Source organism: Sprattus sprattus (genome assembly GCF_963457725.1).
Source record: "Sprattus sprattus genome assembly, chromosome: 10".
NCBI classification, from domain to species: domain Eukaryota; kingdom Metazoa; phylum Chordata; class Actinopteri; order Clupeiformes; family Clupeidae; genus Sprattus; species Sprattus sprattus.
The window spans coordinates 12,002,502-12,029,306 of record NC_137908.1 but is presented as its reverse complement, the minus strand read 5'-3'; the positions used below and the strand labels follow the sequence as shown (position 1 = coordinate 12,029,306).

At 43.6% G+C, this 26,805-nt stretch overlaps 1 protein-coding gene across 1 annotated transcript in view; it reads right to left on the bottom strand.

Moving 5' to 3' along the window:
- The window catches only part of kcnq2b (potassium voltage-gated channel, KQT-like subfamily, member 2b), a gene marked incomplete at both ends in the record, with an annotated part of 36,128 nt that extends 9,323 nt beyond the window's left edge, over positions 1 to 26,805 (bottom strand). The window contains 11 exons of the mRNA XM_080845472.1: positions 721 to 950; positions 2,524 to 2,553; positions 2,749 to 2,817; positions 4,676 to 4,770; positions 5,376 to 5,471; positions 5,675 to 5,785; positions 7,342 to 7,467; positions 11,986 to 12,161; positions 12,639 to 12,765; positions 12,975 to 13,065; positions 26,513 to 26,805. Coding sequence (XP_080701598.1) covers positions 721 to 950; positions 2,524 to 2,553; positions 2,749 to 2,817; positions 4,676 to 4,770; positions 5,376 to 5,471; positions 5,675 to 5,785; positions 7,342 to 7,467; positions 11,986 to 12,161; positions 12,639 to 12,765; positions 12,975 to 13,065; positions 26,513 to 26,805 — 1,444 coding nt within the window. The remainder of the gene's footprint in view (positions 1 to 720; positions 951 to 2,523; positions 2,554 to 2,748; positions 2,818 to 4,675; positions 4,771 to 5,375; positions 5,472 to 5,674; positions 5,786 to 7,341; positions 7,468 to 11,985; positions 12,162 to 12,638; positions 12,766 to 12,974; positions 13,066 to 26,512) is intronic.

The following is a 26,805-nucleotide window of genomic DNA, read 5'->3' as shown; positions in this document are numbered from 1 at the left end:
CCACAACACACAATGAGCACACACAATAAGCACAAAGGCAAAGTTCAGAACACAACAAAAAAGCTGAACGCATAGCCGAACATATAGCCTACACCAGCAACCAGATAACTCTGCAGACACCGAAGCTATGTATTTTCATTCCATGGGTTTTCATCAATACACCCTACAATCCTATCTACTCACACAGTCTTCAAATTGTAAAATCGGGCTGGATACAGGATCTATATTTGGAAGTCAGAATTGTGACTACATGAGACACTCAATTCCCTCCACAGCCCGGAGCTGGCAAACCTGAATATTTGACAGCAACAGTTTGTGTTCCAAAATAGCAAGAGATAACAGATATACTAAAGTGATGATTTCCTGAAAAGGTAACTGAAAGGAACACAGGGAAATTATTTAGGATTATACCTTCTCTGAACCTCTAAAACACATCCCAAATCCTCTTAATAATTACTGCCTGAACTCGATTCCAGAGAATCATCCGGAGAATCGATTACACAGAGTCAACATCCAGTAGCTAGTAACTGGTAGCTAGGCAACACTGAGAATACTCAAAATCACAGGTCAAAAGCTGACCCTGCTACATCTACAGTACATCATTCTTAAGGACAATCACAGATACAAACACAAGGGGAACCACTCTTGCTTTTGACCAGACAAGTATCAAAGCAAACGCTACACAGCTAGCGATTAACATTGTGCTGGAGATAGGCCTACCTTCTGAGTTCTGTCGGGAAGCAGCCCCTCTGATACGGAAGGCCTGCCTGGCTCGACTGCGTTCACCGAAGCTCCAGCTCTTGGGCACTTTGGAAGGGCTGTCCTCGATGCTGTTTTGATCCGCACTCGGGGAGCGGCGGAGGGGCTGCTGGCCCTGCGGTGACCCCTTCCCTTTGGTTCCAGAACTCCGGGGGCTGGAGAACACCCTCTCCTTCAGGCTCACCTTATGGCTGTGAGTGGGAGGAAGGACAAGGAGGAGAATTAACAGGTTGCCCTTCGGAGAAGCTCATTAATCTAAAAAAATTGGACCCCAGGTTGATTCTCAGGCTTAACCTACATGCCTATATAATGTGTAGTTGGTGAACGCTTTAGAAACAATGTGTTCTTATGTAGTTGTGGAGCAAGGGGCTAGCAGTGCAAAGGCAAAGGGTTCAGTTCCCAGGCAGCAGACATATCAATACATTGTGTGCTTTCTCTGTGCGCTAGAGCACTTTGAAAGAAAAAGGGTCTGCAGTTGAATTGTAAACTCACTAATGGCCTCCCTTGCCTCAGAATGCAGGCTAATTAGGACAAGCTAATGCAAGCTTTGGGTACTTCTTAAGGAAGTAAATGGTCTTAATAATTCTGTTTCTTGCACAGCAAACATTCTGTTGTGACATAAAAAATACATTTGCCTTTTTCGTTTCAGGTAATTTAAAGCTCCATATGGAATTGAGTTGCTTCAGTTTTGCCCAAGAATGCTTTTTCTAGAGATGCTAAGATTCAATGCAAATGGAAGGTGCATTTACTTTCCAAGTTTTTCATTACCAATGAGATCGGCATCAAATCTCTTTTGAACTCGCTGAAGGCGAAGCCAGAGCCAATCTCAAAGCAGCTCTTGACCCTACATGGTAAGGTGATTGGCTCTTGTTTTTTTTACTGAGATTGGAATCACTCCTGGCATAGTCTTATTCTTCAGATATTTTTCATTGAAGAAAATTAGGTGTACAGTGAGTGGTTCCTTGATGAGATCTAGCAAAACATTGTTTGGGGGGAATTTCACTGAGCATGTCAAGAGCAAATTACTTTGTTATTATTCCATGGTATACTAATAACATCATTATTATTATTCAGTAACAAAAAAATGTCCAACGTCGAGTTGGTGATTTTGTACTCATTAGAACTCAGTAGCCAATTCAGTGTGTGACAGTTTACATAAACACCTCATCTCAATATACTTAATATATGAATAAATTATATATATTTGGTTTAGATGATATTATTAAACAAAACCGAAAAGAGAAAAAGGGTCAGGAAAAAACTCAGGAAAGGAAAATTGTACACACAAATCATCTTTGACAAATGAACCAGAGCGTCTCCGCAGTATAACACATGTTCCTGCCAAGAGTGATGTGGACAGTTGCAGAGTGCCATACGCCAACCAACACATCCATCCACACGCCAGCAAGGTCAGTGCATAGGGCCTGGCGTCACACACATAAATATCTCTTTCACTGACGTCAGGCCATCACACATCGTTAGGTCAAAATTGCACAGGTAAAACGTTTGCAAACGCCACAAGGACTACCCCTTGGCATATCATGTCCTTGTGGACAAGGCTGGAGGGGGAGGGGTTGGGGTATGAACTTAGCTGACAGAAAACTGTAATCATAAAGTTCATGTATACTGTATGTAGACAGTATATGTGCTGTTAAATGGTAAGGCTATTAGGGAGTCTACATGCATATTATAATGTAATTCCATGTAGACAGGGCTGTGAGGAAGCAGCATAGACAAACAAATTACAAATGTGTTCATTCTGACCTGGGAGACGTTTCTGTTTGTTGCTCCTTTCTGCAGAGAAGAAATGTGAGATCAGTTCATCACCGTGACTTACAGTGCAGGGAAAGCATTCACCAAGCTTAACTCCCCCACAGCATGAAACATGGCGTGATAAAGCACCACTCTTCATATTAGACACTACAGCGAGAGGACAAGCATAGCTATCTGTATCCATATTCCAGAGAATATGATTATGTGTTATTGTACCTGAAGGAGAGTCCAGATTTGCTTTTTAGGTTGCGAAGCAAATCCAACTGATTTAGTGGAGGGATGAGCCTACAAAAAAAGAGAAATGATTAAAAAATGAAAAGTAGGTGAAATTAAGGCCACACAGCAGGAACTGCCTTCATCACGTTTACTCTGAAATTGTTAGTTCTGTAGGCTTACATGTTGATTATAAATGCAAAAATGTACTAAATTATCAGACAGAACACTTTTTCAATTTTTGAATTGCACAAATTCAACACAGCAGTGGCATCTGTTTAGATTCGCCACTTGAAACAGCTTCTTGAGGGAGGATTTAATTTTTTTTCTTTTGCAGTGGCACGGATCTGTTCCATCAAAAAAACACCAAGCTACAGTTAGTGCATCCTGCTCGCTCAAGCAAACTGACACTGCTGAAGCTGGCAGGAGCTCGCTGACAGTGCAGGCACATTAAGGCAAGCTCCGGTGGGGATCTTGCATGAGGCTGCCAACCCCTGGTGCTGCACTGGTGCAATGGGGGAACACAACTCACTGCCGCAAACCCGAGAAGGCTGTACGTTCTGTCGTAAACAGCAGAGCCCGAGACACATGACATGCTTTAGGTCTAGGACAAACATTTTTAAATTCCTTGGGTAATTAATCCTTTTGCAAGGCCTGTGGTTTTAAAGTTAGAAAACACTGCCCTAATAAACAACATGCCTAGCATTTGCCTCTGCTGTTACTGGACACCTGATGTAATGCTCCCCCATATTCAATTCTGAGTGGGTTGTTCAGCAGGCTAACAGTTCTCCCTTCATCCCATCTTTTCCCATATTAAATGGATGTGTTTATGCATAATGTTCTCTTCCTATATGTATGTACTTGATTTAAGAATTCATGATTTAAAAAAAAGTCACTAATGGTCCTCTAATACAGTGCATATAAAATATGGATATATGCTATGACCTTTCCTTTACATTGTGTATTTGCACAAGAGAGCATCTTCATTTCAATTCCTGAATCAGTTCTATTCATGATAACCGTCAGGAGATTGATATGTACATGATGATGAGTACGACTGTCTCTCTAAAATACAGATTGCATTGATGTTTTAAAATGAAAAGAGCTAAATATACAAACAAGCTCATTAGCAAGAAGAGAGAGGTTGTGTAGCATTACATTTACAACCTGAAAATGTCTGACACCACATATAAGGTTAGGCTACAGAACACCGGCGTTATAGTCAGCAGCTTTGGTGTAGTTAAGCTTGTCCTATAAACTTTAAAGGTCCTTTCCTGCATAGCCCCAAAAGCAGCAAAGGCCAAACATCAGTCAGCCTCTATCAACGGAGATGAAATGAGCTGTGCTCTCAAAGCTTAAATGATGACAGTCAGAGAGAGTGAGAAAGAGAGAGAGAGAGAGAGAGAGAGAGAGAGAGAGAGAGAGAGAAAAGAAGGACAGACAGAGAGAGATGAGAGGGATAATGGAGTGAGAGAGGAAGAGAGCAAGAGAGAAAGAACTGATACTGTGTCTTTTTCAAAATTAGCTTTCACTAACCGCCAGCAATCTTTCATTCAAAAAAGGAAGTCTGTGCACTTTAAAGCCTTGTACATTAGACAGTGTGTTTGGCAGGGGTACAGAATGTGCACTCCAATTTAGAGGCTCTGTTTAGAAGCTTCATGCACCGGTCCAACCAGGGCATCAACCTTCACAAGCCCCCAAAAAACATTAAAGGTCAATCGATCTGGTGATGTCCTAATTTGCTTCCATCGCCACTTGGGAGAAACAGAGAGATAGTGATGGGATGTGTGAAAGAGATCAAGACAGAGATAGAGAGACAGACAGAGAATGAGAGAGAGAGAGAGGGAGAGAGAGAGAGAGAGAGAGAGAGAGAAAATGAGAGAAAAACAGAGAATGTAAATCTATTATCTGATTTATTCTGGATCAATACCTGTACATTGGGACAGATATATTTCCTTCATAATAGTCCCAGGTTGACTGCATGTCTGTGCGGCTGAGATTGGTGGCGTAAAACCGCCAGGCAGCCTGCGGAAAGAAGAAAAATAAATAAATAAATAAGCCATGAATAATGCATCCACTGCAATGCATACTACTCTGAGCGTGTGTAATTAAGACACAGCAGGTCTGTCGGCGTGTCCAACAGCTTCAAAGCAGCAAACTCAAGAAAACAGCAGCCAATCTGCTCATTTGGCTTTGTTTACTATGCATTACATGACAATACAAGGATAGAGAATGGAGATTTATCCAACTTTTTTCCAGTGCTATCATATATTTTGTTGTCTGCCTACAAACAACACACACGCTTGACCTATATGTTCAGTTTGTTATGGTTTATTTCAATCAATGCAGGTGCTTCTTCAGTTTTTTTTTTGTGGTACATTTAGTAAAAGGACATGTGTGTCAGCATCAACCTGATTCATACAGTATATGACCAGTCAAATGTTTTCTGCAAGCTTCCTAGACAGGACTTTTAAGGGCTTCATTGTGAAGACAAATTAACTATATTTGTGAATCCTACTAACAGATATGAAAGCTAATCGTCAGTGAGGAAGCTTGAATCTTTTTGTTTGCTAATGTACTTTATCTGTTTGGTCATCAGTATGCGTACAGATGTCTAGTAATGTCCTCACCTGGATAAGCCCGGCTGCAGGATTGCGCCGTTTTTCAAAGTGCTTTTGTCGATGTTGCTCCTGGACTTTCAAGGCAAAACCAGAGCCCAAGATTCCCTTTCAGGGAGAAAGATTATTAGATTGCATTCTCTGCTACAACGAGCACAACTGGTGACCCCATTCATCTCCATTGTATACAATCTGCTATTTATTTTTGGACCACATTGCTGAATTTTACTTGGTCTTCCACATATGTATGTGCATTGACCCAAAAAGCAGTCGTTAAGAGAACCTTATCCCTTCAGGAAGGGTAGACTTACTGCTGGAAGTGCAAAGAATGACACACCGATGAGTGTAAATGTTGCAGCCAAAAGACGTCCATTCCATGTTGTCGGGTACTTATCCCCATAACCAATGGTGGTCAGGGTGATCTGAAAATTAAGATTGACATGTCAGTTACACAAAACACTTTAGTTACAAGTTAGAAAAAGGATTCTTCCCTCACCCTTACCAGGGTTCATACTCCTAAGGGGGTAACCTCTACCCCCCAACCCTCCCATCCCTTACCCTGGATAGCCGTTGACATAGTATAGTATAATGAGATTTATAAAACAATTGGGTTCTAGCGCGTAATTTAGCTGTTTCTGATTGGACGAGAGACGTTCTATGCTATAGGTTATTCGTCAACATACCTACAGTTACTGGACTTTTCACAGCTAAAAATAAATCACTCCGCGATGAAACATTCGCATTGATGATAACCGTTAAGTCAAAGTTTTTAAAATTCCAAACCAAGACGTTGACAATGGAACTATTTTTTGTTGCGGAGAAACAATGGCGAAATAAACCATTTTGAATCAATAACTTCGTGTTGAAATGTTAATTTGTTGACAGTAGAATTGTTTTATAAAAGCAATATAGCACTCGTGGGAGTGGGGTAGGTAAGGGATAATCCCACGGGTGTTGTTGCCTACGCCACTCAGCCTTCGGCCTCGATGGCTACGGCCGAACACCACCCGTGGGATTATCCCTTACCTACCCCACTCCCACTCGTGCTATATTGCTTAATTATCTTTAGATAATTAGAATGTTCTGACACTGAGATGTGCATGTGAAATCTTTCAAGGCGTATCTGTTGTTGTCTCTGGTATTCATTATGTGTCCTAAGTTAGGACTCCTAACCCATCATGAGTATGGAGGGCAGGTGGGTCTGTGAGGCCAGACACCACTGTTGAGCCTTCTGGAGGTGTCGTGGGCCTAATTCAACGTAACACTGGTGAAGGAAGGTGCACACTTGACAACCCCAGTGAAATGCTCATTAAGGCATCTTTATTTGTATTGTTGTTGTTGTTGTTAAGTAGATGTATGATGATTGTAGTGCACCCTGTTGTGTTATAATACAGCCGACAGACTGTAAATCATTAGAGCATCATCACCCAGGTGACTGATGAACGAAAGGGAATATTTATTTTAAAGACAATTTAATTAAGGGATCCACATGAGGTGGAGGAGCAAGACTCTCTTTTTGTGTGGATATTCAATATATACTGTCTATAAGACAGTGAGTAATCAAAGATATTATTTGAAGCACCATTATTTACACATCTAATCAACATACACCTGTATCTAATGTACATGTACAGCATTAGTGTAAGTGGATATAACGTTACAGTATTCCATAGCTTCTTTCCAAGCACTCTGCATTGTCTTTTTATCTAATCAGACCCAACAGCTGGGCTGAGAGCCAGATAGCTCTGGCTTATTGGAATAAAAGGTTTACTTCATCCACCATCTGAGGCTATTGCATCCTCCATTCACAGTATAGAGGACACAAGAACAAAAGTACTTTTGAAAAAGGAAGTAAAAAAGGAGGAAAAATGAGAGGATGATACATCAAGGCTTGTTTGTGAGTGTGTGTGTGTGTGTGTGTGTGTGTGTGTGTGTGGTGTGTGTTTGTGTGTGTGTGTGTGTGTGTGTTGGGACTCACCAGGCCCCACCAGAGGGCATCAGCATAGGTCTCGAACATCTCGTTGTCCTCTTTCTCTGCCAGATAGACCAGGAAGGAGGCCAGGATCAGGCACAGGAAGCCAATGTACCAGGCCGTGATTAGTTCCTGTCAAGGTTACAGATTTAGTGCCACATTTTGGTGTTGAGGGTGGAGGAGGGGGGTGACTAAGGGCTGAATGTTCGGGGTGGGGGTTAGGGTGACAGCAGATCCACAGCACATACGCTAAAGATGACAGGCTGCATTCACAGGACACATGACAAACATCTCGCACAGTAAACAAATCAATCCCTGCCAAGGTCTGGCAACTCTATGCATACAGTCTTTTAACCATACAAGGTTTGCATGAGGCATACCATACAACACACAGTGTTAGCACCTGTTGTTTAGCACCTTTCTGTGTTAGTCAGACAAAACCATGAGCTGGTTATTAAAAACACTGAGCACCAGAGACATAACATGTTATTTAAATGGCATGTAGCCACTCCCCACAAACACTGTTAATAAAGTTTCAATGAATCACTCTTGTACTTAAGTAAAGCTGCAATAAGCGAGCCTACATTCTCCAAGTCAATTATTCACAAAGGCATGAACCAACCCTTTAATGTATTCATTCAGTTTGGCTTCTGTTTGTATAAGATTTAGTTTTTCACAGTCTCTGTAGGCCATTTGCTGGCTCTGAGCTGGGAGGCAGCCTGGAGCAGCAGCAGCAACCAGAGCCTCCCTTGAGAGTGGCAGCCGGAGACCTGCAGACCCCACTGACTGACTCACTCCCGTACACAGATCCAGGCAAGAAAAAAAAAACACCCACAAAAATGAGAGGCCTACGGTAAGAGTCTGGCAGGAATCCATTTTGAATCAAGTATTAGTGTCTAATTAGAGGTATCAGACATTTGTACAACCGACAGCTATTAGTGCGAACTGATGGAGCGTTTCGGTCCATATTCCCGCTCCAGAAGACTGCGCTTGGCTGTTCTGTTTATCGAGCCTTTCCTTCAGATAGACTGCTGCCATGTGTCCAGTTTGAGATGAAGCTGTGGAGACTTGGACAGTGAGAGTGAATTTAATCTCTTATTGAGTGATATCACCGCTGAATAAGCAGTATTTCACATGGTAATGTAACTTGATAGAACTGTTTCAATTCACATCCTCTCACCCCCCTGTGCACTGATAACCTCGCCAGCATGCTAATGCAGGGTGTGACAATTGGTTATCCTCCATTCCTAGACACACCGTTTGAGGAGAGAGGACCTGAAGTCTTTATTTTAATCACTTGTGAGAAGGTAGTTTGTGTGACACGCAGATAAAAGTCAATTAAAATGTACATGACTGTTCAGTGGATATGACTATTACCTAAGCAATGCCATTAGATGTGTTATTAGATAATACTCTTTTTTGATTTTGAAGACTGCCAGCTAAATGGACCTGTCATCTTAAAAAAAAAATAAGTATAATTATGAGTCACGCCTTTGTTTCTCTTCATCTAGTTTTTATAAGAGTTCTGCACGATTAATAATTGCTTTCAAATTTTCACCCACCACTAAAAAGTATTTGCATGGATCTACTTGATATTATGGCTAAATTGGTTATCCGGAACGACAGCTTTAACACCTCTAATAACAAAATGAGTAATGAAAACTCTCGCCGAAGCATGACGCATTACTTCGCAACAATAGCTCAGTACATGGCATGGAAACGGTGAAAAATGACTTGATATTGTGCGCTGTCAGCAGGCTGCCTCTATATGCATTTTCTGTAAAACGAGACCTCCCCCCTCTCTTTGAAATGGAACACCCTTGGACTGATGTCGAGTCGACACAAGACAGAACTGGGTCTCTCAAGAACGTTGTGTTGAAGGGGGAAACTAATTCAAAGTCAAAACTGCATTGTCAGATCATTTCCTTCCAGGCCTTTGCCCCAACTTTGTCCTTGAGAGAAGAGGGGGGAGTCTTTTCTGTGGGGCAAATGCTTCTGCCAGAACTTGGGGGGGGGGGGGGGTGGGGGGGGGGGACTCAGCAGGGTGAGGGACGAGCTCTAGATGATGGGAACATACACAAGATCTGCCTTCGCCGCAGACAAACGAACGGATGGACGTGGAGGCTTTTGGCCGAGCCTGGCACAGGCGCGTGGGCATGCCCTGGGTTCTACTGAGCTGGCTAATTTCGGTGCCACGGCTACAGTAGGCACCTGGCACAGGTGAGGGAGACCCACCTTCAGAGGTCAGTGCCTGAGAAGTTGGGAATGCCCGAGACACACCTGCACTTGTGGTCCCGGGGCAATAGAATGCCACGGCGGGCAGACACCTGTGCCCAATAGCAGATGAGAGACAGACAGACAGCAGCGGCAGCATCTCTCTAGCTAAATCAAAGGTGACCTACATCCTGCACTGGCCTATCCCAATCTCCTTCAACCATGCCATGGAGAACGATGTAGGTTTACATTGTGGAAAAATGAGTTTCTGAACTAACTAACGCCTTCAATATTGCTCACCAGTTGCAAATGTTTGAGCACTGAACTTCTTTAATAATATTTGGTCTAATGTATGTATAACACTTCATGTGCAAGACACACTCAGAAGTCCTTTTCAGTGGTATTCTCTGTTAAAGCTATTAGGAGAGATTCTTTGTATGCTTAAATGTATGCAATATTAAGTGCTTTAATTTACATTAAGACATAACTGTCAGTTGACCACTACACTAGACATATGTGTTTAGCTTTAACTCCAACTACTTCCAATTCCTATTCCAGCATATCAGTGCAACCATCATTGAAACTGTGCTGATTTATACTGTGCTCTTTTAGAAGTCATTCAACTTTAACCATGTTTACAGAAGAGTGGTATCCCCTTTTTAATAAGGGATGGTAGTTTGGTATACAGTACATAGTAACAAACAGCATTTTATAACCTAGACAACAGTTTCTTCTATTCCCCCAGCGGCGAGCTCTGGTTCTGAGCGAGGAGGAAAACTGCTGAGACGACGAACAAGAAGCTGAAACCGAAAATGAGTTTAGCTAAAAATAGCTGATAGTTTCTGTGCTGGGGTAAAAGGGGGAAGGTATTTTGCAAGCGCTGTTCCAGCAAAAAAAATTGGAGATGCATGTGAGTAGAAGGTGTATATAATAAGGAATATAAATATAAATATACAGTATATATATATATATATATATATATATATATATAGTGTGCTTTCTATCTATCTATCTATCTATCTATCTATCTATCTATCTACCTATTTGTCTGTCTATCTGTCTGAGTCTAATCCTCAACATAAAATATATATTATTATCATCATAATATAATATATCATTAGCATCATGTAAGCTTTATACACATTGAATTGAATTTGTAAAGTAATTTAATTTAATTAAATGAAATTGAATTACATGTTTCTACCTTTATTAAGTAGCACAAACACAACCAATTCAGTTCATTCAGATCAGACGAAGCAAAGACCATTCAGACCGAGACTGTACAGAGTCATTATAGTGCTGGATGTGACTCTGTCCAGACACATTTTTGAGTAACGCCCCAACTATTACGGGAAACAGATAATGGTTTCTCAGCAAGCTGACATCTCTCGCTTCAGGGAGAACGGAAGAACTTTTTTGACTTATTGCCGTTGCCAGTGACGTTCCTGCTTTATCTCCAGTGCTTTGGATGACATATTAGCGAAGGCACACAAAAGCAACGATTTTCCACCAATCGAATTGCCCTTGGGGCTGGAACGATTGGACAAATTCAATCAGAGGAAATTAATCATGGCCCTGGCAGTCTCTGTCTTGACCTGGATCCACTCCATCTGATGCTTAAGCAGAATATCTTATTACACCTGCTCTCTGGCTTGCCCTCCTCCTGCTCTCCGAGGCACCCTGCCTGCCCACCCATCCCTCCCTCTGACACTGGCCCATCTATCAGGCCTACTTTGGTGGGGCTGGGTAGTGAGGGTGGCTGGGGATTTGAGTTAGATTTGACCGATGAGATTCAACAGAATGCCTCCTATCGTGAGTGCAGTCTGACTGCTGTGTTTAATCAAAGCCCAACACATTATGCAGGGCAAGGATGCATGAATGCAAGAGAAAATAGATCTATAAACGTCTGCTGTGTTTGGTGAACATTGTTGAGGATATTGACTAGATGCCTGACAACAGCAAGAGCAGAAATGAGAGTCATGTTTTTCTTCTGACTGTGATATTGGAAGGGCACACTGTGGGGGGCATAGCACTAGTGTCTGACATCTCTGCTGAGAGAGAAGATGAAACCTGCTGCAACATGAACACTCTGAAGGTACTGTATTCTGTGAAAACAGTTGATGTGTAAAGATTGCTTCAGAGTGCCTCAAACATGCAGACAGTGAAACAAATATACAACATGACAAACTGGACATTCACGTAGTTCATATACAACATGAATGTGGTACGTACTGTATATTATGTGGTGGAAATAAACATATATGGTTTTGAATACAAAATTCCATCCATCTTATGTGTTGGTTAGACTAACACTTGACATCTCATAAGGACGTTCCTGTGAGTTTTTTTCAATCAAACTAAGGGCAGCTTTGTATGAAAGCGATAAACAGATAAAAAAAAATACTGAAATCATGATTATCACCATCCAGCCTTTACCTTGCTGTGGGCATAGACGACCGAGCCGAGGAGTTTCCAGGTGCCTCCGCGACGGTCCATCCGGATCATCCGCAGGATCTGCAGGAACCGGAGACTCCGGATGGCCGAGGTGGCGAACACGTTCCCCTGTGTGCCGGCGGCCAGCACCGAGATGGAGGCTATCAGCACCATAACGTCTGGAACAGAGACGGCCAGGTCAATCATTTCTAGTCACGGTCTCAGCGCAGGCATTGCTAATGAATAGCCGTAGAAATTGTAATGGCTCGTTAGGGATGCTGAAACCATGGAGCACCAGGGTATGAGGCCCAGATGAATTTCCAGTGCATAATAAACTGAAACGACTGGACACCAGGGTAAAATGATATTATGAATTGATGGGCCTGGTAGTTTAATCACTGGAGACAAGATGGCTATAACTACACTGGATAGGTGTGTGTGTGCCAGAGAAATGTAATTATAGAGTAATTTCACATACAGGAAATACAGTCGAAGGTGATACTTCATCCTAATTGCCATTCCTTTATAATGTTATTGGTGATGTACTGTGAGCTGGTATGACTGCAGGGATATGAAGGCTAAATGGGAACTCAGGATGGAGTTTTGTAATGCACAACGGCAATGACATTTTAGTGCACCATTTTCCACTCACTCACCGATGACGCAGAAAGGCTTGCGGGCAAATTTCAACCGGCCTCTCCATCCCCTGTACCTGCAACAACATCCTGCTGACCAGATTCTGACGATGTACTCCACACCAAAAACCACGATGGTCACAATTTCCTGGAAAGATACAGGCAAACAAATTATAAAACACACAGGCAGGTAACGAACTGTGAAGGCAGCCAATCAAAATATTATAGCTGCTGCAGTGGGATGCCTAAGACTGCAGAGCAAAGATGTCAGAAATCATCAAACCGAAAAGCTTCTGTCAGTGCGTTCAAAGCAGGTGGACCTTTCCTTGACAGTGCTAAACGCATTCACACACGTACCAGTATGTACAAAGCGTCCTCAGAACTCTTCTCATACTCTTTTATGGTGGAGAACACGGAGAGCACCAGACAGGATAACACCAGCAGGAAACTGAAAGGGAATCAGCAGGAAAGAACTTGGTCAAAATTTCACAACCCGAAATTAATGCAATATACATTCAGTGCAACACCATACTCGAAATGAAATCGAAACCGAGTGGGACACTATTTAGGATGTGATTAATGGACATTGCATTACCATGCATTACCATAAAGATGTGTGGTTGGAAACATTATCTCCCTCTAACAGATGTCCCTTCTGGAAGGGTATTCACCGCTTAAGTATATAATGAGCTGTACGGCCATTGTGAAGGACACGCTTTAGTGCCTCCGTCAATATTACGACGATATAAAAGTCTCAACATTTCAAGGTCTCGTCATTATTGAGACGTTGAGATTTGAGTTTGGTTCTCTATAAAGCAAGAGGTCTGTATGGATTTAAATTGGTTTCCTCACAGATTCAATAAGATCCATCCAGAAGTGCTGAGGTGGCCTGAAACCTGGCCGAGGCCAAGCCATATGATCCACAGCAGGATATCAGTCCTCGACTAATGGAGATGGAGCCCTGGGCATGGGAGCCATAGATCAGACACCGAGAGGTGATCAGGACGTATTGACAGAGATATCATCATTTTCGAACCAGCTTCAGGGGGAAACTACAGGATGGGTGTGATACAATGTATAGACAAATGTGTCACTCTGCTGGAAATGCCACACTAGAAATATGATACTGGTACAATAATTGACATTCATTCATACAGTTTGGGTCTTGGGTCATCTATTTCTTCTCTATTTTTAGATTTCTTTTCTTTTTCATGAATCCTTTTGTGATTATGCACATGGTCATAGTGTGTTATCTATATCCGTCTATGGTGCCGAGTACAAAAGTACACAGACGACTGTGACAAGGATGTGGCCAGACATGTCTCAGGGTGAGCTGTTTATTTGGTAGTGCACAGTGGATTTAAAGAAGAGTCTTAAAAAAAAAAAAAAGATTTAAAACAAGTTATTGCTAGAGGATTTACATTTACGGCCAAATGAAACTTCCCTGTCCGAACTGACAGCTACAGCAGACTGAATTAACGTCCTGCAGTGTTGCTCCGCTAATGCGAGGCTTCTGACAGCCTGTGTAGTCAGCAAAAAACACAGCAGCATGCTGACGCAAGTGTGCAATTTCACTTGACACATGCAGGAGAGGCCTTGCGGGGTCCACAAACAAACATCCGCAACACGTGGCTCCCCGGATCCTATTGGCTCTAATCCTATTGTCAGTCCAACAGAGCAGACAGGTGGTGGCCAAACACTCCGGAAGTTTCACAAAGCTTGTGGAACTGATAGATTGACAAAGCCATGTAGAGTCCTCCCCGTTTTTCTGGGATGTGAGTGAGGTAAGAGCCTGTGAGATTGCCATAACAAAGACCACAGTTGACAATGCCTCACTGAGCCCCGCACAAGAAAGCTTACAGCACATTACAAGTAACCAGATACTATGGGAGCATCATAGCCCTTGCAGTGACTCACGCTGATGGCTGGACCATTGGAATGTAACAGTGATATTGTTAATGCGCCGTGGAGAACAAAAATTGGAACTCAAGACCATCACATTTGTTGCAACAGAAGCTTTGATTCTAAATACCTCCAACATCACGGATAGCAGTTTTGTACGGGCAGCCATTGCAATTGTTTGTGGGTGGGTGACATTCGAGAATGCAGTGTAGCAATTATACAATCATGGAACAGAATTGCCAGCTTTTAAAACATTTACAGTTTGTGAAGGCTTACACTAAAACTCCTTATCCAGAAGAAGTACACATCATAGGTGGTCTTTAATGTGCAGATCAGACTTAATCACAACCAATGTCGGGGTTTAAGTACATGGTGAATGTCTGAACTTCAGCTGAACTGAGCAACCAATGAGAAGACCTATTAGACAGCCTTTATCCGACGGCCCTTTTGTAGCCCGTTTGCCTTGTAAAGTCCTTCAGTCAAAGGGAGCGTCACAAAGCCACTTAACTAAACAGCAGAGGTTGAGCTGTCACGCTCCTCTAGGCTGATGAGCTGCTGCATTGTGTAAGGCATCAAATAGACCTCCGAGCCTGAGGTCGCACACGCTGAGACCACTCTATGTGACAGCCCAATCAGACTCATCTCTGCATGTTATTAGATCTAAAATGGTTCCTCTTATAAAATCACCCCCTCTGTCAAGAACCAGTTTACACAAAACCTCTCTGTGTGACAGCCCAATCAGACTAACCTCTGCATTTTATTAGACCTAAAATGGTTCCTCTTATAACATCACCCCTCTGTCAAGAACCAGCTTACACATAACCCCTCTTAAATGGTCTAAACCCTGCACATCACACAGCCAGTTTCTGTCCAAAATGATGGTTATAAACAGACATCCTGTGTGTGTGTTTTTTTTGGCTGGACAGTGTGTTCTGCTCCATGGTACTCTCAGAACAAGCTGCAGGCCTCCACTCCATCCTTGGCTGGACACTGTATTGGGTGACAGCGCATCCCCATCTCTAATTTTAGCCGATTGATTCCGAACACAAGACATCGGTCAATATGTCGACCTAAGGGCCTGGGCGAATACCCCTCCGGACGCTGGCCTTTCTCTCCACCCAAGGGCTCACAACAGGGGGACAGGACCTCCAGGTTGGCTTCCATATTGGCTGGCGTCAGTTCCCCACAGACCTCTGGTTTGGGATTCTGCTTGTGGTGGTGTTTACAATGAGTGGTCCTGAAGTGCATTTGAGGCTACGTGTGGTGTAATGATGATAACTATAATTTAAAACCACTGAGACAGTGCGCTTGCTACAAGCCAGCTCTTAAGCTACACAAATGCATGATCTATAAGGCTGTTTATTACTTTGCCTCTCAGTCAAATCAATGCATTAACTCTTGACAGTAATGTGCTTCCAATCCTATATCTTCACCCTGTTCGCTATCAACCATATTTAATTACAGGCCAAACCTAAAATGTAAGACCAAAACTGTCAACCACTGCCTGAAGTCAGGTTGAGATACCACCCACAATCTCACTGGAGAGGCATCATCAGTACATAGGTTATCACTCTTTCAGAACAGTTTTATGTGTTAAAATGTTGCTGAGAGAAACATTTAATACATATGTGATTGTATGGGATACCTCCTGAAACTATTTACTTTCATTTTGTGCTTGACACTTCCATAAAAAAGTATATACATTTCTCTTAAATAAGTAAATAAATAAAAATGTATTTATCTGCATCCCAGGTTTGTGTATGACTGCAAGACCAAAGCAAGACAGATTCAAAGGTGCCGTACAGCAGCATTACCCTGAACTACAAGCAGCCGGTTATGGTTGGACCACAGCTTCAGTGTCTCCATGGGATTGTTTGGGCGGAGGTCATTGACCTTCAGCTTATAAAACAAAATGGTTGCTTTCGCTATGTTGACAGGGAGATTATGTCAATGCAGGGGTTGATTAAGTTTCGCCCTATTGATTATGACCATCTCACAACATCTGGTGTCTCACTCCAGCCATGTCTTCAGACTAAAGAGACTGCCGTATTGGGAGGTATTCTAACGCTAGCAGAAGTGGTACTATTTCACAAGCACTCTGGCTATCTGCTGGCTGTGTGGCAACTCTCTTTTTTCATCCCTTCACCCCCTTTCATCCAACTACGTAGTTACTCTGCAGTTTGCCAGCTTTCACCCCTTAACCATTTCATCAACCATAGGCCCTAATTTCACAGGGCAACGAGCACCGCAAACAGGCTTCATGCATCAGCAAGCGTGCAGTGAGAATAGGCGGGGATGACCATATTTGCAGGGTGCAGTCAAGCATAAATGGGTTGAGCAATTAGTGTATGTGGCAATGAAGTCATGCTTTATCAGCCAATCTCATTGTTTCAACCATCTCAAATTAACGTTCACGTGGAGCTCAGTAATTGCTCTACAGTAGAGCAAACAACAACATTTCCGTTCACAAACAGACCGATTTTCACCATTTATAAATTTCACGGAAACAAGAAGGAACTCATTTATACACGGAACTCCCACATCTGCCCAGGACACACCCCAGCATTGCGCCGACCCACCCATGTCTGTGTTTACAATCTTGCCCCTGTTTATGAAATTAGCAAAATGATTTTGCCAAGTTATTAAATTAGCTTAAGGTCATGTGTGACAGAGTTTGTGTGTTGCCAGCCACGTTGTCAGCCAATGAAATTAAGGCCCTGTGTCTTCTTCAGTCTCTCCATCAATCATGTCCCTCTGTTTTCTTCTCCTCTGTCCTCTCGCCTTCATCCCCCTTTCCTGTCTGTGTTGTTTTCCTCATCTCTTCCTCTCCTGAAACCATGGTACCTCCTCTCCTTTCATCTACCTCTCGCTGCTCCACCCTTTGCCTTGGGCTCAGACTAATGCTGCCTGACAGGCTGGAAAGAACCCAAAACACAAAGCTGCAATCGAGAGAGAAAGAGGGGGGAAGAGAGAGGGAGAGCAAGAGAGAGAAGGAGAGAGAGAAAGGGGAGGGGTGAGGATAGAGAGAGAGAGAGAGAGAGAAAGAAAATAGGTTGGGTGGAGTAAGGTTGGGAGAGGGAGTGAGAGAGAGGGGGGCTATAAGAATGTAAGAGAAACAGGGGGTGCATGCAGGAGAGGCTGCTGGTAAGACAGATAGACAGCGGGGGGGAGGCCATGGTCGTGGCCATCAGCATAAGAGGGCAATCACCAGTCACCAGTGTTGGGACTAAGAGGACACTGTTCTTAATCAAGGCTGCCAGGCCCAATGTTCTTTTTGCCTACGAAGCATAATGGCCCCGAGCTGTGGACATACTGTGCGAGAGTGACACACAGTAAACCCTGACACACCCCAGCAACCACTGCTCTTCCTCTCTCTCTCTCTCTCTCTCTCTCCCTCCCTTCCTCTCTCTCTCCCTCCCCTCCCTCCCTTTCTTTCTCTCTCTCTCCCTTTCTCCTTTCCTCTCTAGCTCAACCTCCCTCTCATGCTTGCTTTCTTTCTCTCCCACCTCCCTCTTTCTCTCTCTCTATTTTCTCTCCCGCTCTGTCTCTCTTCCAATCTATCTATCTCTTTCTCTCCCTCTCCACTGCAGGGTCACAGTCTGCCTCAGCGTGTTCACTGAACTTGCTCGCAGGTGATGTAACCCCTCTGCTTGCGAGTCACGCCATGGCTCTTTGTCATATGTTTTATTGATTTCAGTCCTCTTGTGCTGTGACATGTGAAGATGAGCGAGGACTGGCCATATGGGGACCACATGATTTAAATGTTCAGGTTTTCAATCATTCAATCAACTTATCCCATTCTCTCACTCTCTCTCTCTCTCTCTCTCTCTCTCTCTCTCTCTCACTCAAACGAGCACACACACTCTCTCTCTCTCTCTAGGGCGAGGGAGCTTTTAATAAGAGTGCCCCCAGCAACCCTGGCTCCCCAGAGTTTGCCAAGGTTCTCTGCTCTGTGTGTGTGTGTCCTTATGAGGAAGGGCAAAGAGAGAGAGTGAGAAACAATGCCCCATCTCTATGTTTTGTAAAGCAAAAAAACTCTCAGCTTCTCCCTCGTAAATCCAACACTAGAGTGCGCACACACACACACACACACTCTCTCTCACACACACACACACACACACACACACACACACATTTGCATGCAGGTGTGATTATTCTTGTACTGTTTTCCAAGACCGAATTAGTATCGGCACTGTTTGGAAAGCAGCAGCGTCTGCATCCATTTTAATTTAATGAGCCTTGTGCACACATTCATTTGATGAGGGGACATGCTAATTCATACGGCTTCAGGGATTCTGTGTGATGTCGGCTGCAGGAAGCATGTACAAGATCAAAATGGCAGCACTCTCTCACCTCTCCTCAGATGAGCTGCTAGAGCAGGATGCGCCATGTTACATTTAAATCCAGGCAAGAGGTTCATCCAAGGTCCCAAGCACCTGATTTGTACTAATTACAACCTGAATTAAAGCAATTAAGCCAGCCTTCCAAACACTCAGTCAGTGCAGTGGCCGGGCACCTCAGTGTCTCCTTAGAGAAGTTCTATTTACTCTCCTTGGTCTGATGCTGAGTCGCCTCTGTGACTGGCAGAGAGAGAGAGAGAGAGAGAGAGCGAGAGAGAGAGAGAGAGAGAGAGAGAGAGAGAGAGAGAGAGAGAGAGAGAGAGAGAGAGAGAGAGAGAGAAACTACAGCACCTCCTTCAAAGCTATTAAAAAAGAGTAACTGGTGGTTGTTTATGATGGATTAAATGAAAAATAGATTTTATTTTTTACTACCACATGATAGATGGTGCTGTAGCTGCAGGGGCCAAAAGAGACCTTCTTCTCCCAGGCCTGAGAATAGAGACTAAGGTGTGTATGGATGTGTGTGTGTGTGTGTGTGTGTTTGTATGTGTGTGTGCGAGAGAGAGAGGGAGAAAGTTTGTGTGTGTGAGGGTGTGTGTTGTTACTGGCATGGCCTCTCCTTGACACCGTGGTAGCCTCATCCATCACAGACCTGAGACAAGGCTGCTATCAATATTGCTCAAACCTCCTCTCTGGGTAGAGACACCACGCACAGAACACAGCAGCATAGAGAACAGCTGAACTGAAAGGCTCAGATGAAGCCCTTGAAAAAAGCCCATGCATACTCATTTATGTCAGCCATTGTCTTTCTACTCTCTACTTTTTTACTTGTTTGTTTGGTTGCTTGGTTGCTTTTTTCTCCTATCTTTCTATCTTTACACGTGTCGATTGATTCACTGCAGAGCTGTAATGGCACGTTATGGCTGCTCATACTGAGAGGAAAAGCCCTGCCATGACTCACAACCATGAACACACTCTTCCTACCTCTTCGTGACACACCGTTTAGAAGCCTACCACTCTGCGGAGGAGGGCAAGAGGAACACTCACTGAAAGCCTCAGAGGCGTGGGGATGCCATGTCACACCATGTCACGCCACGCCACACCTCGGCACGCTACACTGCCCCTCTTCTCACCTGTTTTCCCACGGGTCTCCCCCCCTCTTCATGAAATCGAATTTTACACGACACGAGCCGAACAAGTGTTTCTCCACTTCCCTTGGCCATACGGGTATAACAGGCAGTTATTTGTGGAAAGCTGGGAAAGGATTCTCGTCATTGCGAGTTACACTGGGCTGACAGCTGATTTTCTGCCATTCAGAATTACACAAACACACCCACACCTATCCACCCACACACACACTTTGATACCTCTGAGGCAGCTGCCATCAAGAGTGTGTGGTGAGAGCATATCAAAATAAGTGCTAGAAAGACTCAGCCCAGAAAGAAACCCTAGGGAGCTTTATGGTTGGACGGGCTGTCTAAGCTTTGCCCCGTGGCACTGCGCAAGAGACAGGAACCTGGGAGCATATTCAAGACTGTAGCCGTCGGATGCCTCAGTGTCCTGAACACACATTCATCAAGCTCACATTCACAAACATTACACAAATGTGCATGTATGCACAACCCTCAGTATCTATCTATCTATCTATCTATCTATCTACACACACACACACACTCACTCACACACACGCACACACACGCACGCACACACACACATATACAGTATATAGATATATAGATAAAGATAGATGTAAAATTAATTGTAAGTCAAATGTGATGCAAAATTGTGGGGGTTATATAATATAATTTGATCTGTAAATGTAAACATTTGAATTATATCCCCCACAAATTTTCATTAATTTTTCTTACAATTATTTGTATGTAAGCAAACCACAACAGAGGCATGAACACTAGCTTTCCATTTAAAATACAGATTGTTGACACAAATGTGAGAGCACACTGAAATTAATTTGCATACTCACTCAACCACCCACCACAAAACATAAACATACTGCAACCACCACCGCCACCACCACCACCACCAACTACAAGCAGCCAACAGCGTCGCAGCCGTTATAACGGAAAGATCTGGCAGTGCCTGGTGCTTCCACTCTCACACATCAGAGTGCCACACACACACCTCGCTCTTGTATCCCGGCGCTCTGGGTTGCACCTCACGTTTAATTAAGCACTGCTAGGCCAAACACGCTTGTGTCGGAAAGCAGGTCGCTACAACTTGCCACTTTCTCCCAGCTTCTCCCTGTTCCACCCGCACCTAATCAAGGCTTTCTGTCGGAGCTGTCTCAGAACTAGGAGCAGAATGCAGCTGGCTTTCAATGGCCTGTGATTAAATGTTGAGTCAACACAATTAACTTTTTGTCTTTAGATTGGTGGTAGATTTCATTTTCCAGGATCCAAATAAGGAACCAAAAGTCCCGACACATCATGTAATACAGTATAATTAAAACAATGGATATCAACATAATAATAATAATAATGATAATGATAATGATAATTATTATTATAGATTTAAAATGGAGAAGTTTTCAAAGGAGCGGTGATCTAGCAAATCTACTCTTGAATGGTAGGCTGTTCCAGGGTCTAGGTCCAATGCTTTGGTGTTAGGCTGGAGTCTGAGGCTGGAGTCTGAGGCAAAGATCAGACCAGAGCCAGGATAGCATAAGGCCACAGGAGGTGAGTAAAAGATGCAGAGCTCACCGAATGACATAACAGGACAAGCCACGTATTACAAATGAATGCAATTTTAACACAACCTATAAAGACAACAACTACAATGATTGTATTCAGACATTTGGACCAGTTGAGGTTGGGCAACTGATCGTCAAGGAAAGAACAGAATACCATGTCAAAATAACTGAATGTGGAGGTTGTTTTTTCTGCATCTTCAAAATAAAAGGCTGGATGAATCTTTGAGACTTTCCAGTGTCTTGAAAGCTCTCAATATTGCTCTTAATCAAAACATAAATATTGACCACTAAATTCTGTGAAGAGAACACCTTCATTAAATAACTAAAACAAACATGTTTTTGCTTGTTCCAAAAGAAAGTGCCATGTTCATGTTTGTGCAATTACAGTGCTCTTGCAGACCACCACCACAGTGTCCCAGACCTGGTAGCATTGGTTCATAAATGTGAACACTGGAAGCCTCTTGTTGAAGTGTCTAAAAGCCTCCAATAGGAGCATTACATTAACAGCTAAAAGGACACACCTTAACATATTGTTCCAAAGAGTGTTTTATTTATCAGTTTTGTACCTCGTCCAGATATCTACGCAATAATTATACTTCCACATTTCCCCAGTCTGTTAGAGAGCACACTGACCCTTCTGAGGTACTCTGACTTCTCCTCACCCTCTTTTCAAAAACTAGATCACCACAAAAATATACCTCCCAGCGGCACTTCACCATAGTCAGGTGGCCAAGGTACCAGGTCATTCCTCTTGCGACTTAAAGGCTTCTCCACAGTCTTGGCCAGACACTGAGTTGTCATGAGTCAACTGATTTAACCATGAGGTGTTGGACAGAGTGCTGAGAAATCAGAGAGAGTGGATCTTTGGTGGGCCTTTGGAGGCCCTGGTGTGCGTGTGCGTGTGTGCATGTGTGTGTGTGTGTGTGTGTGTGTGTGTGTCACAACAGTGATAGCATCTACAGCGTGTATTACAGAAAACCTTGGTGCAGTAACTCCATTTCAGTCATTAGACCTCCTGCCTGTCACATCTGCTCTGGCCATTTCATATGGAAGTGAGCCATGGCCAGCCTGTTAATGAATGCACTCACACACACACACACACACACACACACACACACACACACACACACACACACACACACACACACACACACACACACACACACATACACACACACACACACACACACACACACACACACACACACACACACAAACACACACACACACACACACTCACACACACACACATACACACACACACACACACACACACTCTCTCTCTCTCTCTCTCTCTCTCTCTCTGCTAACTATCAGCACACAGCAGGCCCCATCTCACTATGTTGGGCACATTTTATGATGCTCTAATGTGCCGCTTATCAGAAAAGTTCACTGACCTAATACGGTAGTGAGAATTAATTCAAAGCACAATAAACCCATACAGACACAATGTTGTCCGACAAATTACATACAAAAATTAAGACATCCAGAAAACTCTCAATACGAATCTTTCCTGCACCTCAGCATCAATTTGCTAGGGATATTTAACTTCTCAGAGATAAGCTCATCAAATCAACGGGCCCATGACCTACAGCAACAAGGATGGAGGATCACGTCCCTGGATAGACAGAGGGACACACTAGCCGTGTTCAATCACAAACCACACTCCAGTCACCACAGCAATGTGAAAACACCAGGACAGCCGAATCCACTTGAGCAAATGTCATCAGGCCCCAGAGCAGTTAGATGAGATTAAAGTTTATATGTTTATAGGAGCCATCTGAGACGTGGCTAAAGGGAGAGATAGTGTCTCTCTCTCTCCATCCATGCCTCATTAGCCATTTGGCCCATAGCCTTCAGACAGATGAATGTTGGTGTCAACATCGCTACATGCTACTGGTACTCCAGTGCTTAGCACCCACTGCCACTACAGGCCAATCCCACGCAGAGAGCACACAGAGCTCATAATGCAGGGATCATTACAGAAATGTTTGAGCACTTCTCAACTGTACCATTACAATTCTGATATCAACCTAAAACTGAATACATAAAAAGTCTGGTCAAAGCTGAGAGTGTTTTTTTATGAGTTTTTAATAGCTTGCCAACAACTCAGCACCCTCAACCTGTTCAGCTTGCAGCTTGCTGTAAGCAATGGACACCATTTGGTATCATGTATTTTGTACATTTGGAGCAATTGGTTGAAGATAGCTTTGTATAGTTTATATTGACAAGTGTCACTGGCACCGTGTGTGCTTTAAAAGGTCTTATAGAGGAACGAATTAATGTTTTGGTAGGGGCAGGTAACAGACTGTGTGCTGTGGGAGATGCCAGATCATCTTGGTCGGTCCAAATAACTGAAACTTTCCAAGCACAAAATGGTGTCGTTTTCCACCGACACATTCATTTTGTAACCCCGTTCTACATCAGTGTTTCCTCATTTGTAACAGGTTTATTCTGCCAGTTAACAATGGAGGCTGGGAGAAAAATGTAATCTCAAAAAGGTCACACATTATCTAAAACAGCCCGTGAACGGTGGTCCGACACCAGGGTCTTGAAGCACTTCACCTTTTTAAAGGGTGGCACAGATGGCTGGGACAGGTCTGTGGGGACCAGCCTTCATGCAGGTTTTTCACAGCTATCTCACAAAGCGGCACCTGGTTCACACCTGCCACAGGCGGGTGAGGTCACCGCGTTCTGTGATAATGAAGGCCATTAATCAGAGAAGCGCTGACGCAGCGTGGGGACCCAGCAGGGCCTCCGAACCCACGATCCTGCCTGCCGTGGCCCATCGTTTCACACACACACACACACACACACACACACACACACACACACACACACACACACACACACACACACACACACACACACACGCCCATGGCATGCACACTCTGACGCACAGACACACACACGCACACAACTGAACAACTACACGGAGGACACGTGTACCACAGCACAAAGTCATGCTGTAATATGAGCCCTGTACACAAACATATTTGTGACATCTGTCATTCTACTGAGATCTTAGGTAAAGCCACAGTAAATGTACTTTAGAGCCAAAGGAAATGAAAGCACATATATGCGTACATACACACTTATGTACACGCATGCTTGAGCCCACAGACACACACACATACAGAGAAGAACAAACAAATCAACACACTATACTTGTCTGTATGCTGTCAGCATGAAAAGGGCTTGAGGGGATCAGAATGCCTCTCACATCCACATAGCTTGACACTCACAGCAGCAAAGGGAACAGGACCACAGGGCTTAGAGCAAAATGTGGCTACCTCTGCTAAGCCTAGATTTGCATGGGGGGGTAGGATTTCGTGGCCGAGAGGCGGCACATACAGCAGACAGACCCAGACTCATGTTAGCAGATCTGTTTTCTCCAGTGATAAGACTGCTGGCAGTCTGGTATTCCATCAGCTTTCGGCCCTCCTCCAATCACCTCTGGCTTTGGCCCACACTTCAAATCATAGGCTGCTCTATAGATACAGGAGTGACTCAATAGTGGTTTTTATGCAAAGCATTCCATCAGTAGGACACAATCATGTGGCAAAAAGGGTTACTACAGAAGATAAGTAAAAGTGTTTTTGACCATGAAACCAAAATACCCATCTATTCGTACGTATCAGCTGCAGAATTCTTAGCCGATACTTTTTTAACCACAGAGCAAAGGTCCAGATGTAGGCATATGTTATCATAACACCACAAGGGATCGAATGAGGAACAAGACATTTCATATTCAGCAGAGTAATCAAACCTTGGAGCTATTTCCAGACCTCACGCAACAATATTTGGGGGGGAAATGAAACCGAGTGCAATAAATGTATTCTCAGCATGGCACAGAACAGAAGAACACTGTAAGGATTTCCTTCCATCCGCTCAGCTGCTGGAAATTTGCCCTGCTCTACATTACGGAATGCGAGTTTGTTATCTTATGGTAATTCGGTCAGCATCTTTTCTGGAGGAGGAACAGTCTCGGTCAGACAATACCGTTTCCAGGCATGGTGAAGCGAGAGTAGCAGCGGAGCTGTCCTGCAGCATGTGGTACTGAAACGGCATGAAAAGCCTAGAAGCGTCAGCGTATTACGCTCAATTAAGTCGATCTTCCTCTTGTTTAATGGAGGGAGATAAAGCAAGGGTTAGGGCATAACAAACTCGCAGCATCCAGCACTTGTTTAACGTCTGTTTCTTTATCAAAACTCAAAACTGAAACCTGCCATGGACGCCTGCAACATTACTTATATGGTTTATGGACATCGTAAGTGATGAAACAGAATACGGAGATAATTAAATCGTAAAAGTAGGGACGATTACGCTACTTCAGTTTAAGTCACTTACAGGCTCCTGTGAGAATAAACATTGTATGTGGTGCTTGACTTCGTTGCTTACAAGTTACCACAACCCCTGGGTTTCAATTTATAAACGTTAATCATACAGTCGTCTCATGTCAGTAGCGGCACAACACTGGCAAAGGTGCTGCAGATGACTAATTTAGAAATATTGAAATAGAGCAGCACATTCCAACTGCAAAAATGGATAAGTCTGCGGTACATGCACAGCTCACATGGTGGATGGAGACTTTGCGGAATAATTCAAAAACAAAGCTCGGTCCTGAGTAGGCTAACGCATATAACACAACAGGCGAAGGCATGTATAAATGTCTTAAGTTCTGAGAAAATAAAAACATGTTAATGCAGGAGGTTGTGTGAGGTATGGGTGCACTGGGGACTTATTAATTAATAATGCCGAATTTCCCACCCAATACACCACACAGAATCATCTCGACATTGCTTAAACAAAAGAACAATGAACCAACAAGCTTGCAACCAGGTTGGCTAATGTATTATGGTCTAGTGTCCGCTCTAGACCGTTGCATTTTTTTTTTTTTAACAAATAAGAAAATATTAGGCTGTGAACCCAATGTCGTTACTCACACATATGCATGGTAAATAAACGCCCATCCCCTTGGTCTCTCCAATACATTGTAAAGGAAATTCTGCAGCCGTCTATAGAAGGCATTTCTCTTCGGTGGTCTCTTAGCAGAGATGCTGGAGCGCTGTTTGCTCAAGATGCTGCCTCGTTTGGTCGCCTCGGAGCCGGTTATGAGTAGAGCCCCATCTCGGTTTGAGTCTGTCGCTCCTGCTTCAAGCCCAACAAAGCCCACTTTGAGCTTCTTCTCAGCGGCAGGGCCGGGGTAGACCCCGCCGTTGCCGGATTTTTGCACCAT